At 35.8% G+C, this 19,328-nt stretch overlaps 2 protein-coding genes across 4 annotated transcripts in view; one reads left to right on the forward strand and one right to left on the reverse strand.

The window, feature by feature from the left end:
• LOC309512517 (integrin beta-4-like) overlaps positions 1-6,442 on the forward strand; it is a 30,930-nt gene extending 24,488 nt beyond the window's left edge. For 2 of the 3 annotated variants that reach the window (XM_082188134.1, XM_082188133.1), the window contains exons 35-42: positions 328-489; positions 743-856; positions 2,348-2,497; positions 2,988-3,176; positions 3,332-3,487; positions 3,606-3,767; positions 3,972-4,079; positions 5,358-6,442. In XM_082188134.1, coding sequence (XP_082044260.1) covers positions 328-489; positions 743-856; positions 2,348-2,497; positions 2,988-3,176; positions 3,332-3,487; positions 3,606-3,767; positions 3,972-4,079; positions 5,358-5,497 — 1,181 coding nt within the window. In that variant the 3' untranslated portion in view covers positions 5,498-6,442. The remainder of the gene's footprint in view (positions 1-327; positions 490-742; positions 857-2,347; positions 2,498-2,987; positions 3,177-3,331; positions 3,488-3,605; positions 3,768-3,971; positions 4,080-5,357) is intronic. The other variant, XM_082188135.1, reaches the window with a different exon arrangement.
• Positions 6,443-7,535: 1,093 nt separating this feature from the next.
• On the reverse strand, positions 7,536-18,062 carry LOC309512532 (butyrophilin subfamily 1 member A1-like). The gene is made up of 8 exons (XM_082188170.1): positions 17,968-18,062; positions 17,716-17,817; positions 12,331-12,495; positions 10,577-10,714; positions 10,417-10,468; positions 10,128-10,154; positions 9,973-9,999; positions 7,536-9,156 (listed from the first exon to the last, which is right to left on the reverse strand). The coding sequence occupies exons 1-8, from the start codon at positions 18,001-18,003 to the stop codon at positions 8,597-8,599; spliced, it is 1,107 nt and encodes a 368-aa protein (XP_082044296.1). The 5' UTR covers positions 18,004-18,062; the 3' UTR covers positions 7,536-8,596.
• Positions 18,063-19,328: the final 1,266 nt, after the last annotated feature.

The raw sequence follows: 19,328 nt of genomic DNA on the forward strand, positions 1-19,328 counted from the left end.
TGACACCTGGTGTATTATTGCTGAAGTGAAAAAAAGTTTTTAAAAGTGAACTTACAATAAGTTATAGTTTTTTTTTTATGTTTATTGTTAAGAAAAATACTATTTTCAGTTTTTATATGAAATTATATGAAATTATATGAAATTATATAATTATTTGCCAAAGCATGTTTTACTCTAAAACTGTGAGAAAATTAAAAGTCATATCTCAACAAGTTGTGTTCCAGATTTGAGGTTGATACCTCAATTCATATGCTTCTAAAACCAAAACTGTTGAATAAATTGCCTTTATAGCTCATTTATCAATCATTGCTGTTTTTTCTCAATCAGGAGGCTCAACTACACATAGATATGATCTTAGAGATGGCGGGCTTCTCAAAGAGGAAGTGATCCTGAGGAAGCGATCGGAGAACAGGCATTACACTGACAGTGATGGTGTTAGGGATTCTATCGTCATGGGAAACCTTCCTGGAGGATTTTTGGACACTTTAGGTAAAGTGAGCTTGATAGATCTGCCTGCACATAGTGTTAAAGCCAATCAAATTGTATATATTTGCCTCGCAAGGTGCAGCTTTTGGCAAGAATCCTTGGCTGACTCTCGCTTCAACCTTGCTCTTCTTTTTCTCTTTCTTATGCCATTTGTCTGTTTTCTACACTTTTTTTTTTCTCACTGTTTTCTCGTCATGCGACGGCTGCCTGCCAACCCTTTCCCGCCACACCCTGCCGTGGCTTGGCGTTCTCTCAGGGGGCTCTAGCTTCAGTCAGAGCACAACTACCAGCTACAGCTTGAGCTCCAGAGCTCGTACTCAGTCTGAAGATATCAACGATGCACTGCTGAACCTGGATAGTGTTCTTCAGGGTGAGTGAACGCGGAAACAACCATCAGTGCGTCAGGGGACTGATTGAAACCATAGCTTCTCAAGCTACAAGCTTCCTTTACTGTAAAGTAGTTGAACCAAAGTCAAGAAAACCTTTTAGAAGGCGTAATACATTTTGAAAAGATTTTAATATCATAATATATCATTTTAATATATATCATAATATATATAATTATATAATATATACATGCATACATATATGTATGCATATATGCATTATATGCATATATAATGTATGTATATATATATATATATATATATATAAAATGTAATTAATTTTTTATTACATACAACTTTAAATTTAGATTAAGCATATCATTTTACAATAAATTCTAAAACAAAAAACACCATCATTTATTACTAAATATGTAGAACTTGTTAAAGCTAGGGTAGGCAATATGTTTTGTAAACACTTTTTGTTATACTGGTTGAAACTCTCTTCACATCCTGATTGCAATCAAAAATAGAAGTGGTCTAAAAATAAAATATGTACATACATCTTCTGTGGAAGTCTCGGGACAAAAAAATGTTCGTCCAATCATTGCTTTCGGTCCGAATGCTATGATACCATGTCCTACCTGCCTGTCAACATGTATTTCCATACCTCGGCACACCTGCTCGCGCAGACATCACACGTCATCAGCACGTTCCCTAAGGCTATACAGAGTTTAGAACGATATTCACAGAGTCCCACAAACAAGCAGCAGTCATCTTTTAAAAGTCCTCTTGAACCAGAACAACAAGCTTATGCTGCGTTCATGCCATAACCATAATAACGAGAAGCCGCAATGTTTTTCCCTGGAGTCACGTCCTCAAGCTTGTAGCTCATTAGTTGAACTCACTCAGTAGTTCATTATTATTGTAATGTTATGTGATTTGAGACATGAGGCAGTTTAAAGGCGTCTCTCGTGGCTCTTTTGTTTGCTCCCTGCTGTATGCGTTCATGTGTTTTGGAGGAGGCGTGGCTTTGGAGACGCTCTAAAGGGAAGGTGGGATCTCATGCTTTCACAGCTAGCTTGCTATTTCTAGCCACTCTGAAATTGCCTACCCTACCTTTAAACTGTCTGAATGAACTTATTCGCTAAAATAAATTGTAAACAATCTAGCATTTTGAGAGAGTGGACAATTAATTAATTAATTTATTTTATTTTAATTTGCGCAAAAGCATTGCATTTTTTTTTGTCATCCTTGTCATTGTGGGAAGTGGCTCAATTATTTAGAAAACTACAGAAAAATTTTGTCAAGTTAGAAGCGTCTCTACTTTCTTTAGTTACTCCCCAACACTGCAACCAATTAAACCCTGAGACACATCTCGCGTCTGAATAACATAGTCATTTGCAGACTGACACACCTCAGCCTATTCGCTGCTGTTTTCCCAGTGCTGAAGCAATAAAACAATTTGTGGCTGCATAATTAAATATGTCTGTTCTGTGGTTTGACATTTTTACCGTCTGCACTACTTGTGCCCTCAGACTCTCGCTTCAACCCGGGTGTTCCTGAGACTCCCAGCAGACTGGTGTTCTCTGCCCTGGGGCCCACGGCCCTGAAAGTGAGCTGGCAGGAGCCCCAATGTGAGACCGGTGTAATGGGTTACTGCGTCCTTTACCAGCTAATCAATGGAGGTGAGTCATCTCTTCTCATTCATAGTTGTCATACTTATTCATTCATAAATATATTAAAGTTAATTCAATTATTCAATTATATACTATAATTTATCAATTTATTGCCATATGTAAATTATATATACAGTAGTCAACATTTGATATGGATCAAAACCTTTCATCGAAGTTATACATGAATTTTGAACAATACCTGTTCTTGTCTTAGGACAACTTTGATGAACTTTTTTGATCCACTTCAAATGTTGACTACTGTATATATATATATATAAATGATCATATTTCATACATATATACGTACGTACGTACGTACGTACGTACGTACATACATATATATATATATATATATATGTATACATACAGTATATTGTACAATACATAGACAAGCTAAGCAAACAATCATTTATTATATGCTATAAATCAACATGACAACAGATGTTGTCTTTTTGATGTCTATTTATTTTACCATTGTATTGTATTGTTTCTCTCATAGGTGAGGTAAAGCGTGTCGAAGTGAACAATCCCGCTCAGAACTCTGTGGTGGTTCAGGATCTCCTGCCCAACCAATCCTACATCTTCAAAGTGAAGGCCCAGAGTCGAGAGGGCTGGGGTCCTGAGAGAGAGGGAGTCATTACCATCGAGTCTGCCGTCGACCCCAAGAGCCCCCTGAGCCCAATGCCAGGTGAGTTGTTAGCTATATGGGGCAGAGTAGCTAATGTCAGCATTAGTAGTGGCAGCTATTGTGAAATATTGATTAAATATTACCACATTATTGCGTGTATGTATCATTTAATTGTTCTTAAACATGAATATATGTGTGTGTGTGCTGTTGTTCAGGGTCTCCGTTCACTCTCAGCACTCCCAGCGCTCCAGGACCTTTGATCTTCACAGCTTTGAGTCCAGACACGCTGCAGCTGAGCTGGGAGAAACCACGCAAACCCAATGGAGACATCCTGGGCTACGTGGTCACCTGTGAACAGCTGCACGGTGGAGGTCAGAACCCAACCTCACTTTATTTTTCATGTATAAAAGCCATTGCAACTGCACTAATCAGAAACAAGCCCTGTTCTTTAGCTTCCTTGTTAAGACTCTGTCTTTGGTGTCCGTGCAGGAGATCTTCGCTCCTTCCAGGTGAATGGCAACGCTGCGACTTCTTTGAAGGTGTCTGACCTGAAAGAAAACATGCCGTACAAATTCAAAGTTCAAGCCCAAACCACACAGGGCTTCGGACCGGAGCGAGAGGGCATCATCACCATCGAATCCCAAGATGGAGGTATGCGGGACTTTTGAACAGTGTCACTGTTATTTCACTGTTAAATGTTTTAATAATATCATAGCCTGCTTTTTATGATTCAGTCTGATGAATATTCTGTTTTACTTGGAAATACATCACAGTGCATTTTAAGTTGTCTTGGAGGATAATGAATGGTTGAAACTTTATCATCTCTTCTTCTTTTCTCCTCTTCTTCTTCCTCAGGCTCTATGTCACAGTACAGCAGTCAGTCAGTCACAAAGAGAGAGGTGTTTAACCTACCAACAGAGATTACTTCACACACCACGTTCTCAGAACCCTTCGTGTCTTCAGGTACAGACACACGACTACATATCTTGCTGGATTATCAAGAACGATAAAGATTAATTACAGCTGTAATTACATGCAGGTGTTTTTAAAATATAAGTACAATATAAAAACTTGCATGTACACAATAAGTGCACAGTATCAAATGATTAATTTACATGTTAGTACATAGTAGTTAAAGACACCTAATATAAAGTGGGACCCTATATCTTTATCGTTATAATTATAGTCCTTGGTGTGAACGGCCTTCATAATTTCAATTGAATCGGACCCGCAGGATGTTTTATAATTAATTATGCTAATTTATTTAATTAATGTAGTCTTTTTTTTTTTTTTTTTATCAAATCAGACAAATTTATATACAAAGTCTGCCAATTTCTATACAATAATGTCAAATTTAACACTGTAATCAAAAGTTTTTAACTGTGCAGTACAGCACCACAAAATGTACACAATATTTTCAGAAAACAAAAATAAAATATTGAAATTAGCATTTGAACCTATTATTATTTATTTAATTTATTTACTATTTGGGGTCAAATTGACCACTGTGGGAAAAAAAAAGTTTTACTACTATTATTAAATATAACACGAAAACATTTGTAGTATTTTATATTATTTAATATAAACCAACAAAATATGATTACATAATTCATACTAATTATGATTATTTAAGTAGAATATTTTTTCTAAAATTAGCATTTTTCTCAAATTAATTCTACTACAATTATTATTAAATGTAACTAAACTAAAAAAAACAAGTAATATTTTTTATATTTAGTATAATTTATTAAATACACATTTCTTTAGCTGGTATTTCAAACACTGATTATTAATATCTATTGTTTCTAGAAATACCACATGTTTTGTGTATGATAACGAGTTCATAAAAAACAGTAAGTTGATACAAAGTGTTTTTAAAACAAAAGAATTCTACTTTAGTTACTTTTTACTTCTTTTTTTAATTTAAAACAAATATTTTTTAACACACACAAAAAAATATTTAAGTGGTACTGAAAAAAATAGTCACACTTTTACTCCTTTCGGTCAAAAATGTCCGCATTGGAAATCAATGGGAGACGAATTTCATCTAGTGGAATTATAAATATAAATATCATAAATATCATTTAGTGCCATAAAATCCCCTAAAAATACAAAATATTAAATTAAAAACATCAAACTAAAATAAAGTTCACTCATTTCATTGAAATAAAAAAAGAATCTGTCATTTTTGCCCACCACATGAGCACACGTGTCTAATGTTTATGTGTGTGTTTCTTTTAGACGGTATGATGTTGATGTCGAGCCGGCAGATCACGGAGTCGGGCGGCACCGTCACACGGCAGGTGGAGATGGTGCAGAGAGGAGTCGTGTCCAGCAGCACCGTCACAAAGAAGCTGGAGAGGCAGTACTTCGAGGCCTAATCCAACTCCCTTTTGCCTTCTGCAGAAAGTGTGTATATATACGCTCAAGCGAAACTAAGTTAATTAGAGAAGTTCACCGACCAATGTGCACAACATATGGTTTTTATGTGAGGATGAGAACAGCTGAGCTCTTGGATTCCTTGGATTATAGCTCATCAAGACCAAAGTCTTCAAGCCTTGATATTTAGTTGAATGTAAATACTTAAAAACCTTTTAGTGTTATCGCTTCCAAACAGGTATTTGGTGTAACTTTTAGCATCAAACCATGTTTCCTACAGTGTTTGTGAGAAATGTTATTGACGTATGCGCCATGGGATAGGTTAGAGATCTTCTGTTGCTTATTTGAGCTTGATTGCTTTCATTCTGACAAGGTTTGAATTTAGCAGATTTTATATCATGATGTTGCTTTCAAGTTGTATCACGTTTTTTGAGCATAGAGGTTTTCTAAATGTATTTTTCACATCAAATGTGACATGTCTTATGATTTAGAGTTTACACTTTATCTTTAACTAATTAATTTCCTTCTAAATCAAATTTGACTTGTTAAGGGTTGTATTAAATGTTGCAACACAAGCGCATGCATATGGACTCGATTCTTAGGATTGTAAATATGTTACTGAGGTTTGTTTTTTTATTGCCTGGTTGCAAGATGTGCTGTTGCAACTTTAGGCCTGCGGCTGTATTTTAGTTTAGTACACTACTGGCAATTCCGAAAAGATTACCGACATCACACTTGTGTACCCTTAAATTAAATTTTTACTGCCTTTAATAATCTGTTCGGTTCTTTTGACTTCGGGGAATTTTTTCTTTTTCTTTTTAAAGATTTTTATACGATAATTGCATTTCACCATCATATTCAAGCTGTAGTATGTAGTATGCAAAACTTCTCACTGCATATCAGTTCACCGCACTTAATGAAACAATAAATCATTCTACCACAGTCGACTCATTGTGTGTTAGCTTTGTTTATTAGAAACAGATTTAGGTGCTATCAACTGTTTTTAGCACACTGTGGACCTACTGAAATGCTTTATGTAGATTAAATGAGTACGAGCTGACAGTGCCCTCTATATGCTTTCTTATGTTACTGAAAAACAAACAAACAAACATGGAGTAAGATGTGATTACATCCAATACTTGTTAAAATTAGATATGCATTTGCTAAGGGAGCAGTACATTCAGGGCAGCAAAAGAACAGTTAGGTGTTATATATAATCATTTTCTGTTGGCTGTACTTGTAAATATAATGAATGGGTAAACATATATGGGTAAAAAGATGCAATAAATCATAATTCAGTATGCAATATTACAAGGACACAATCACTGTCGGTTACATTTTGAATGCTGAACATTCTATCAAATGTGAGTAGATTATTAGAGATTTTTCAATGCGTTACAATATTGCGTTACTCCCTAAAAAAAGTAATAATTGCATTACTTAGTTACTTTTTATGGAAAGTAATGCGTTGCATTCATTTTGTGTTACCTTTACTCAGCTGGGCTGGGCCTGCTTGTTTGTTTAAAAATAAATAAATAAAATAAAAATTAATTTTTGGGGCAAATTTAAAGGGCCCTTTTGCACCAAAAGTGAAATGAATAAGCCTCAGGCTGAGGGAAAGCAAATTCACTCCTGTACAGTAGAGGGCGCAGCTCAAACAAACCTTTCAGCTTTTGACTTAGGGGAATTTAAATTTTTTTATTTAAGATTTTTATAGATAATTGCATTTCAGCATCATATTCAAGCTGTAGTATGTAGGTTGTAGTATGCAAAACTTCTCACTGCATATTTAGATCACAGAAGAACAGGATGCAGGAGAAGAAAGTTAAAGTCTTTCAGCAATCAAAAAAATAAATAATCAAACGTGATGTTTAGTCAATTTTTGCTTATTAGTATGGTTGAATTGGATCAGCAGCAAAGCAATTGGTTAATAAAGTAAGGTTAAACAAAGCATATTGGTGTTATTTAACATATTTAATTATTGCAGGTTTTCATTTGCTTTCATTTCATTTTCATTGTTTTAAATAATTTTGAGGAATACTTTAGTGCAAGTGAGATGAGTAAATGCATGTTCACATTTAGTCTACAGTAACCGTCACAGCGCACACCCCCAACACTGTCTGCAGGAGGTATTTTTGTAGGCCAAAACATGGAAACGAGTTAGCATTTTAGCACTTCCGGTTCCATCATCCTGAAATCAATGGGTTTGTTTGAATGGGTTTTTGGTTAAATGCTTGAAATAAGGTCTGTGGTGAACACAAGCTCAAGATATTTTCACATTTCATTCTACAACTTAAAATACATCAGTAATACCCCTTATGAGTTTTACAGCTTTTACTTGTCTTGAAAAAGTCAGTTGCATGCAAGTGGCTAAATGAGGCTAAAGAAGCTGTCGGGGGCATTAAACGTCATCAGCCGAACAGGAAAACTCATTCACTTTTACAGCCTTGTTTATAATCGTGCTCTTGCAAACTATTCCAACTCAAACTTTCAGAGAAAATGTTTTTAAAAAAAGACTAAAAGCATCTTTGTATGCTTCTTGGTGTTGACAGTGAAGTCATGCGACAGTGGTGTAGTTTGTTTATACACTACGTTTAGCTTTTTACTTCTGGTGATTGAATTTAGTCTTCAAAATTCATAAGTTGTGTTCATTTGTGAAAATGAACAAAATGTGTAAGAATCATAAACCTTTGTTGGTCACAGAGCTTATTTTCTGCAATAATCCAAAAGCTTCGATTAATGAACCCTTTTGCGATACAGTTGAGGAAAGCCTTGATCCTTCGCAAAAGCCATTGGAAAAATCCTACTGGGTTTTTGTCAAGGGAACCAGGTTGACCTACAAAAATACATCATCACTGTAACACTAAAGACATGAGTTTTGGGCGAGACTATCTGTTTGTCTGACCAATCACAGACTGTTTAACAAGTCTTTTTTCTTAATTTTTATTCCTTGTGGTGCAGAAATTACAGCTTTAGCTAATCTAAAAAATGTAAAATACCTTCTATGCAAATTCATCAAATGATTGAACTGTATGAATGTTTTATGGTGTGTGATTTTTTTCGTATCCATGTGCGTGAGAATTGCGCGTTCGTTATGTACGTTAGAAGAACAGACACTGTCCCTTACAGAGACATCGCTCCCTCAGATCTGCAGGCCTGATCACCATCTCACGCACCATCTCCACCGTCCCAAACACCGGGTAAAGCTTCTCTGTGAACCTCTCGCTGTATGTGTAGATGTGCGCGCGCTTTTGGATGTCATAGAAGGACAGCTGCCCCTCCTCATAGTCCAGGTACACTCCCACCCTCCGCGGGATGAGCGACTGGGGCAAGAAGGTAGGCGGTGTGGTCAGGGCCTTGAGCTCGGACCCCCGCTCCAGCCTGAGGGTGAGGTATCCGCTCTGAGTGTTGAGCGGTCTGTAGCCTTTGCAGATGGCTGATTCTTTGGCCACCCCGAGACGCCAGTCACGGTCGCCCACTTCCACCTCCCAGTACCGGCGTCCCGCCGAGAAGCCCTCTGAGCCGAAACAGCACCACCAGCCGTCGAAGCGCCTCCGACTGCAGGAGACCCCGCGCCGCTCCAGGCCACACTGCATGCGCTTGCAGTCCTCAGACAGAACAAGGGCAGGGTTGGCCGTCTCTGGGTCAAAAGTCACCTCCACTGTAAAATAAGGCCGCACTATGGTTAGATTTATGATTTTAGGTTATATATATATATATATATAAAAAAAAAAAAATGGCAGACTGCTAATTAAAAAAGTTTAATGCTAGGACATTTCTAAAATAATAATGAAATACTCATATAAGTATGAAATACTTTTACAGATAAAAATATTCTGAAAAATTGCCCATTTTATTTTTCTACCACTACTTTAAAAAATCTTTATTTTTCTCATATTGTCCACCATTTGTCATTCTGATACATATATACTGTATATATATATATATATATATATATATATATATATATATATATATGTATATATATATATATAATTATTTTTTTATCTGTGAAAAAAACTAAAATCTAACATTACGCGAATAGTTGAAATATTATGAGAATAAAGTCGAAATATTTGGAGATTAAAGTCTTAATATTTTGAGATTAAAGTCTTAATATTTTGAGAATAAAGTCAAAATTATGAGAATAGCCTACAGTCTTCCGTATAAATTCTGTTTTCTTTTTCTTTTAGTAAATGCGCTCCTGAAGTCGAAATGCCGCTCCTGAAATGCGCTCCTGAAGTCGAACTATATATATATATATATATACCATTCAAAAGTAAGTCAGATTTTCTACAATAAATGAATACTTTTATTCAGGAATGCTGCATTAAATTGGTCAAAAGTGACAGTAAAGATAAGACATTTATAATGTTTCAAAATATTCCTTTTTCAAATAAATGCTTTTAAACATTCAGAATCCTGAACAAATATATTATATTTTCGTTTAAACAAAATATTAAGCAGTGACACATACCTGCAGCATCACATATCCAGTTCCACACTGAAACAAAGAGCAATATTTATGTTACTACATAAGATAATAGAAACTATTCCACTGATGGCCTGAATATCATTGCATTAAAATTGTGTTAAATAAATGTTTGATTGCTGAAACTATTACTCTCTCACCAATGTGTGGAATGTAGCCAGTGAAATCTAAAAAAGATCAGAGAGAGAGATTACCAGAAAGCCCATTCAAGACATGCCAATCATCTTCTCAATATCCAAATAAACTCAGGTCTGATCTAATAAAACTGCTGTATGTGATTTCATTCGAAGGAAACTACCATACACATATACTGTAAGCAATATAAGCTTTGTTTTTCCAATTCCATTTGGTGCAGAAATCACTTACAGCAGCTGTAGGTAATTATCCTTAGAAAATAATTCTAAGGCATTAATGTCATTGCCTGCTCACCGATCTTCTGGGTCTTTTGTTTTTGTACCAGCCACAGTCTAGGAATGAGCTCCTGCAATGTCAATGGTGCTTGTTAATAGATCAGTTAAAAATATAAATTGCAGATTTTGAATTTAATGCAAGTCTATGAATGTTGTGTATGTTTCCAGAGGGATCGCACCTTGTCGAGGTGTTCCCCAAGAACGAGGCCGATGAGCAGCTCCACGGCAGACTGCAGGTGTGACAGGTGACCCCGCTTCCACTGCAGCTCCACGTCATCCAACATCATCAACACCGCCTCACCCGGCCAGATACCGTGCTGGAGAGACAAACTGATAAATGACAGAGGCCGGAAGCAAAAATCATAAAATATATCTTTTCAAAACACACTTCAGAAACTGTCGATGTTCAAAGTTTTCAGAAAAGTTTATTTGTGTGCATGTGTCACAGTGGAGTTGTTTGTAATGAGAGAAAGAGAGATGATACTTCACTAACAGTATTTACTGATATTGAGTTACACACAAATGATTCCTAAGAGGACTCTGAGAGATGAATGAATTATTGATTAGGCATCAGAAAGGTGACGCTATATTGAAAGGATACATGTCCCAATAGACTTAAAGGTGTGTAATTTTATCGATGTTTAAATGCTTTCTCGTATCCAGGTTAATGTGTAACAACTATTAGTAATCTATTTGAAGGTTGACTTTCTCGAAGAGTGTAAACAATGTGGCTAAGACTGAAAAAGGGATAATTTACTCAGAAATGAAAATCCTGTCATCATTTACTCACCCTACCGGCTACAGTCAAATGTCTGGTTACCAAAATTCTTCAAAATATCTTCTTTTGTGTTAAACAGACGTAAGAAACTCATACAGGTTTGGAACAACATGAGGGAGAGTAAATGATGACAGGATGCAGGGATGCCATCAAAACCAGGCACTGGTTCCCTTGAAATGTTCCTATGGGTTTTTATAGTGGGGTTTTTCAATTTATGAATGAAGGTCTGTGGTAAACCACTTGATGATACTTGAACCTCTTGCTCCCAAATGTAAACTGCACACACTCACACCTGAAACGCTCTTATATAGTTACTTATTAGAAACATGTGTTAAAAAAAAAAAAAGATCCCGGGTTTAGACGTCATCCCTGCATTAACTTTAACAAAACGTTCTTAAAACATATTTCTGTTAGCTGGATAGCGGTTAATGACACAGTACACTACATTTATTTAAGTATTGTTGCAAAATGCATACTGTTTTACATTCTATTAAAATTGCAGGTAGTATAAAGTGTACACTGTGCAGTAAGCTAGAAGTGTTTGGCAAACTATTTGGTCATTATTTTAATTGAAAAACTGTACAAGGCAATGGTGAGTTTCCATTTATACAGCTTAACGGGTTGTGCATGTCTCTCTCAGGTCAGTCAGTGAGGTCGTTTGTAATCAACACAGTCGGACAAGAGGATCATAGCAAGGTTAATATCCTAATACTTAATCAGAGAGCAACCCAAGACTAAGACCCATAGACAGAGAGAGAGAGAGAGCCAGAGAATCAGACACTTCATTTACAGCATGGATTGATATTAAATTACACATTCGCAAACAAATTACCCCTAACAAAGAGAATGTTGTAACCATTAATATATTTACCGATATAAACGTATTTGCTATATAGAGCCCCACTAAACATTACCAGCCAAAAGTTTGTACATGCTTGATTGAATGTATGTTTCTCAGGATCTAACTTTTTGATATAAAGGCTTATGCTTAAATAAAAAAATTTGTTTTGTAGACAAATATAACTTGCGCCCTCCTATGAATTTCTTTCGCAAGATAAATAGGTGTGTTACATGTACATGTGCTACAGTTTAAAAAGCACCACAGGATGCATCTCATGAGTTTGTAGTGTTTGTGCAAATGTTTCTGATCCTCACCGGGTGTCTGTTGCGCTGTCCTCTGGTCCAGTCCATGATGATCCTTTTATATGAGCCCATGTCATGCTCTCCTCCCTGCTCAAGCATGCTCAGTAAATTACTCTTCCAGTCCCTCTTTTCGGGATGCAGATCGGTATAAACTTGCATGGGCTTCTCCGTATTTTCCTGCACAGCGTGTAAAAACACAAGACTTGGAATTTTATGATACTTTTATGGTGTATTTGAATATTGAAATCTCCAGTCCCCATTCATTAACTGTATAGAAAAATATGAGACATTTTTTTTAAATGTATCTTTTTGTGGAAGAAAGTCAGTCAGATGGCTCATCATTTTTGGGTGAACTATTCCTTTAACCCATTTAGACATTCAGGGCACATTTACACGACAACGATATGCTAAAAATGGAAACGTTTTTTGCAAACATACGACAACGATCCAGTTCACACGGATCAGCAAACCTGATATAAATAAGAGCTGTATTATTGTACTACGCAGGCCAGTAGTTGGCAATGTCAATTTGTAAAGAAAAACTACGTGCCTCTGCCTATAGACTGAATACATAATACACATGACGATTCAAAACTCAGGGGCCATTTACACGTCACTGTTTTCAACTAAAATGGAAAACTTTTAGGGCCCTATTTTAACAATCTGAAACGCAAGTATCAAACGCGAAACGCAAGTAACTTTGTGGGCGGATCTCGGGCGCTGTTGCTATTATACCGGCGGGATAAATGACTCTTGAGCCCGACGCAAATCTAAAATGGGTTGGTCTGAAGTAGCTACATTACTCATCATAGGTGTGGTTTTTGGGCGTAACATGAAATAAACCAATCAGAGGATCATCTCACATTCCCTTTAAAATCAGGTGTGCTTGTTCCATGGCGGTTTGCTATTATAACGGCAGATTTGCCAGGCGCACGCCAGGAGCGGTTCACAGCCGAGGAGACCGATGTTCTCGTCAGGGCCGTAAAAGACAGAGAAGTGACATTGTATGGGGATGGGAGAAACACACCCAAATTAGCTTCGGTTAAACAGGCATATAATAATTTGGGTAAATGTGTAAGCTAGATTTATGCCTATTTTTTTACATCTTCATGGACACCACAATGATTTCCCTTGTGTGGTAATATTTTTCCTAGTAATTATGTATGGTTTGCAAAAATGGCAACTGCTGCCTGCGTCTGTGTAGATGAGAGAAGCAAAGTGTATGCGCGTTGTGCACACACTACATTATGGCCAAGCATGCACCCTTAAAATAGCATCTGAATAAAGCGCCACTGACTTTAGACTAGGTTTTTCCTGGTCTGTGGCGGAATTGTTTTCTGAAACTGCAAAATAGCAACAGGGGACGTTTGCGCCGGAACACGCCTCCTCTTTGCGCTGAACCGCCCCCCGGAGCGCAAGTTCATTCCCTAATTTACCGACGTGCGTCTGTGGAGGGAAAAGTCTGCTGTGCGTCGGGTGCAAAATAGGAATGATACATGCGTCGGTGTACAAAGTCAATTGCGCTGGGTGCAAGATAGGGCCCTTTGTGCATTTTGGCCGTTCATTTACACGACAACGGCATTTGAAAATGATAACGTTATTGACATCTTTCCACGGTTGAAACACATACCTTCTGATGTTCATTCATGTATATTTTGTGCTAGTAGGAAGAGATGATTGGTTCACGTGCCGCTTGAACTGAGGCGCTACAGCGATCTGTCACTTCACATTAAAGAACCACAAAATTATATTTATTGTTTGAATTCCTTAAAAAAAAAAATTATAAAATTTTTTGAAAGCTGAGACTTTCTTTCATACCAAAAGAAACCTGCTCTGTCTTGTCTGTCGGCGCGTTGTTAGTGTTCTCTTTGCGCTTTGCTCCGAACATGATGTGTGACATGAGAGTGACATGGTTTGTTGGACGTAGCAACAGTAACTGGGGGGGAGGGTCTTTGTGAAGGGTCAATTTCAATTTTCCAACATCAGTATCAGTGATTCTGAAAATAATTGCCTCAGTAACTAGAGGCCTATTCAGCCCCTTGAGCTGACATTTATGACGCAGTAAACTTTTTAATAAACAGCCCGTGTCTGACTCAAATCAATTACTTTGATTTCTCAGACGAAATGTGCTGACAACAAGCTTTTTTAAAAGTACACTAAATCCGAGAGGCGGACGCCCTGGAGCGAACTACAGCTCAACACTTTTCTCAAGGACACAAAAGTGCTGCGGACTACAGTATACCATAACTTACAAACAAACCATGATTAGAGCTTGATCCTTTGAAAACTGACACAGAATTTTAAACCCTTAAGCCACTGGACCTGTCAGTCAGCCTGATATAAACAGACTAGCTGGTTACTATGGGGACTGGTGGCACTTTGAGTCTAAAGCTATTTTATCTAAGGATTTTATCTAAATATAACACACGGTTCTAACCAGCCAACATCAGCCTGTAATTAAAGTCATGCAGATCCTGAGAAATAACAGCTGTCTGAAGAACAGTGTGAATCTCCTATTGGATGCAGATAAATTAATACAGGAGGGTGAGTTTATTTGCTGAGGAACAGGGTTGTGCACCATTCAAAAAATGAACTGAGAATGTTTGTTACCATTCTATTTATATCCTGAACTTAAATTTAGGTAGAAAATCAGATGAAAAATTATCATTTAAATTTAAGGAAGTACATTTAAAATTAATTTAACTGCTTTGCTTTATATATAAAAATATTATAATAAAATATTGATAATATATTTTTTTGTATGAGTATAATAGTATAATACATTAAATTTGTATTATACACACAACATAAGCGACATTTATATTTTATTATAAATGTAATTTTATCAACAAATAAATTCTAAACTTTTATAATGTAAATACTACCAATTCAAAAGTTTGGGGTCAGTAAGATTTTTTTTTTTTTTTTTAAGAGATTAATATTTATTCAGCAATGACACATTAAATTGATAAAAGGAGACAGTAAAGACATTTACAATGTTGCAAAAGATTTCTATTTCATAAATGCTGTTCTTCTGAACTTTCTATTCATCAAAGAATCCTGAAAAAAAGTATGACGGTTTACACTAAAATATTAGCAGCACAAGTGTTTTCATTTTTGATAATAATCAGAAATGTTTCTTGAGCAGCAAATAATCATATTAGAATTACTTATTTATGAAGCTGAAAATTCAGCTTTACCGTCACAGGAATAAATTACATTTAAAATTTGTATTATAATTATATACAATAAAATATAATATACAGTCGTGCCCAGAATTAATCATACCCCTGGTAAATATGATCAAAAATGGCTGTAAAAAATAAATCTGCATCGTTTATCCTTTTGATCTTTCATTCAAAAAATTGGCAAAATCCTAACCTTTCATTTAAGTAAAAGAATTGAAAGTGGGGGGGGAAATCACATTATAAAATAAATGTTTTTCTCCAAAACACGTTGGCCACAATTATTCATACCCTTTTATTAAATACCTTTTTGCAATCTCCTTATGCCAAGATAACTGCTCTGAGTCTTCTCCTATAATGCCTGATGAGTTTGGAGAACACCTGACCAGAGATCAGAGACCATTCCTCCATACAGAATCTCTCCAGATCCTTCAGATTCCCAGATCCATGTTGGTGCTTCTTCTCTTCAGTTCACCCCACTCATCAGGTCAGGGAACTGGGACGGTCATGGCAGAAGCTTCATTTTGTGCTCCCAAACACATTTTTGTGTTGATTTTGATGTTTGTTTTGGATCGTTGTCCTGATGGAAGATCCAACCACGGCCCATTATATGATTTCTAGCAGAAGGTGTCAGGTTTTGATTTTTTATCTGTTGATATTTGATAGAATTCACAATGCCATGTCTCTGAATAAGATGTCCAGGACCTCCAGCAGAAAAATAGGCCCACAACATTAAAGATCCAATGGTATATTAAATTGTACACATGGGGTACTTTTTATCCTTGTGTTCACCAAACCCATCTAGTGTGTTTGCTGCCAAAAAGCTATTTTTTTTTTGTTTCATCTGACCACAGAACCCTGTGCCGTTTGAAGTTCCAGTCATGTCTGACAACTGAATATGCTGGAGTTTGTTCTTGGATGTGCGAGGAGCATTTTTCTTGAAACCCTCCCAAACAACATGTGGGGATGTAGGGGTTGTTTGATTTTTTTTTAATAGGCTTTCTGACCCCAAGACTTAACTAATCTCTGCAATTCTCCATCTGTGATCCTTGGAGAGTCTTTGGCCACTCAAACTTTCATCCTCACCGTCCATTAAGACAATATAGACACACATCCTCTTCCTGGCAGATTCGTAACATCTTTAGTTGATTGGAACTTCTTAATTATTGCCCTGATGGTCAAAATGGGGATTTTCAATTCTTTAGCTATTTTCTTACATCCACTTTCTATTTTGTGATGCTCAACAATCGTTTACTGCACATCAGAACTATTTTCTTTGGTTTTATTCATTGTGATGGATGATTCAGGGAATTTGGCCTTTGTGCTTCCTCATATTTAAACTCCTGTGAAACAAGAAGTCATAGCTAGACAATTTCATGTTCCTAGTCACCCTGGTGTGCTAAAAAAGGTAAATATTAATGGGAATATACTTCAGAGATATTTTATTCATAAAAAATTCTAGGGGTATGAATAAATGTGGCCAACGTGTTTTGGAGAAAAACATTTATTTCATAATGTGATTTCCCCCCCATTTTCAATTCTTTTACTTCAATGAAAGGTTAGATTTTTGCCAATTTTTTGAATGAAAGATCAAAAGGATAAACGATGCAGATTTATTTTTTACAGCCATTTTTGATCATATTTACCAGGGGTATGATTAATTCTGGGCACGACTGTAATTGAATTATATTCAAATAAAAAACTGTTATTTGAAATTGTAATAATATCTTACAATATTCGTGTTTTTACTGTATTTTTGATTAAATAAACGCAGCCTTAGTGAGCATAAGAGACTTCTTTCAAAAACATTAAAAAAATCGTACCGACCCCAAACTTTTGAACGGTAGTGCATACAATCATAATTATTATAAATTAGTAAAAGAAATATAGTATAGTTATAGTATAGTATAAATTATAGTCATAGTATAAAATTACAATTGTATATTAAATAAAAAATGTAATAATATTTTTCTACAATGTTATCAGCTAGTCTGTTATATATAGATGCATAAATGTAATCAGTTATATGGACCATGACAAAATAAGTAATCTATTTTAGTAGCAGCTTATAGATAGAGATAGAAGATAGAAACCTTAAACAGGACACATAAGAATAGATCTGTTCTTGTGTTGTGTTGAACAAATTAAATTCCTATTGTGTGTTGCAATTCAGTAAATTCCTCTGCCTGTGATTGAGTTCATGTTCTCTAACCTTCATCTCCAGAACGTTGGCGGTCTCCACAATGAACTCTCGACAGGCGTGCGGAGGCCACACGTCCTCTCCGGTCCAGATGTGAGCCAGAATATCTGACCTCTGAAAGACATCAGCATAAGAGGTTCCAACAGAGAGTTTGAAAATGTGTGTAGAAATCTATTGGAAATCTCTGAGCTGATGGCAGTGAATTCATTCATTGATCCTGGCTAAAGAAAAGCCAGGCACAATGCAATAATATATTTGTCTCACCTGACAGATCCTGTTGAGTTCTCGAGCGAGCTCCATTATAAACAGCTGACTCTCTGTTAATGGCTCTTTCTTTACTTGTTTCACTCTTTTCCGCGTCTCCTGTACAGAGATTTGGAAACTATTGAGTAACTAAAGCTACACCAGGGAATATAATAGCTGAACTTTTATATATTTTTTTCTTCTGAAAGTCATGAACATTTCCACCACATCTCAAATAATGCAATTGTGTCTGATAACATGAATTGACAGTTAAACGTGTTGGATTATAACTGCCGACTCCTTTGTCTGCATTATGTATCCATACTAGAGCTGCAAAATTAATTGTTAAAAGATTGCGATCTCAATTCAAACACCCATGCGATCTTATTCCTAAATGACAACAATTCGGCTGTCAATTAATTATTTTTTTTTAAATCACAGTGGAACATTTAAATCTGTGTTTGCGCCTCCGCTGAGCCAGAGAGCAGCTGTCACGTATAGGTATGAAACAGCTTCACAAACATCTTTTCAAAGTATCATTATTTCTGTGTTATAAAATATTCAATTTATCACAGAAGTACTGGGAAAAAAGTTTATAGTTCAGATATAAACGGATGTCTATGGAAACAATCAAGATGGCGCTTCAAATAATGATTGTATCATTATAATGATTGTATCCAGTAATGAAACAAGTGAAGTAGCCTATTTATGACTGAGTCATTGAATCATTCATTCAAGAGATTTGTTCAAAAACACTGATTCATCCAGACAGTAATGAAACAAGTGAAGTATTTATGACTGAGTCATTGAATCATTCATTCTATTTCAAGAACTATAGAACTATTTCAAATGAATTTACAAGCAATTAAAATTTTGTCAGAACCTCTCCTAAATTACATGTTATTTTGTTTAATTGTCTGTTTAGAATTGTGGGAGAATCGTGATCTCCTCTATTAAAAAAAATTCTCAATTTATCCAGAATCGTGCAGCTCTACTACTCACACACAATTAAATACAATTTTCATAGTAAATAAATAATTACATATTATTATTACACTTTCTGCATGAGATTGAACCAAATTACATAAATACTGTACATGTCTCATCTTGTTGAAAAACAAGTATACTACTTTAATAGCAGGCAAAATTGTTATGGTGGTGGTGGAAATTATGGTACAAATAAGTTTATTTTAATAAAAATCAACTCATCTGACATACAATGGCCAAAAGTGATGTCAGGCCTAGGAAAATTGACATATTCAACCTTTATTCAAATATTATTAAAAATGTGTTAATGATTATATATATTATAATATAATAATTTTGTGAGCATATTGCGTTGAAACAATGAAACATGCCAAATTGTACGGACATAATTTTTG

Source organism: Leuciscus leuciscus, assembly GCF_965113295.1.
Source record: "Leuciscus leuciscus genome assembly, chromosome: 13".
Lineage (NCBI taxonomy): Eukaryota > Metazoa > Chordata > Actinopteri > Cypriniformes > Leuciscidae > Leuciscus > Leuciscus leuciscus.

What these genes read in the sequence shown, in the direction of transcription:
- LOC309512532 (XM_082188170.1), bottom strand. Translation starts at nt 18,003, where the DNA reads ATGGAGCTCGCTCGAGAACTCAACAGGATCTGTCAG. An exon ending in AACTCAACAGGATCTGTCAG is followed by an intron (nt 17,818 to 17,967) that starts GTGAGACAAATA and finishes GATGTCTTTCAG; the next exon opens with AGGTCAGATATTCTGGCTCA. An exon ending in CTGGATATGTGATGCTGCAG is followed by an intron (nt 9,157 to 9,972) that starts GTATGTGTCACT and finishes CTTATTTTACAG; the next exon opens with TGGAGGTGACTTTTGACCCA.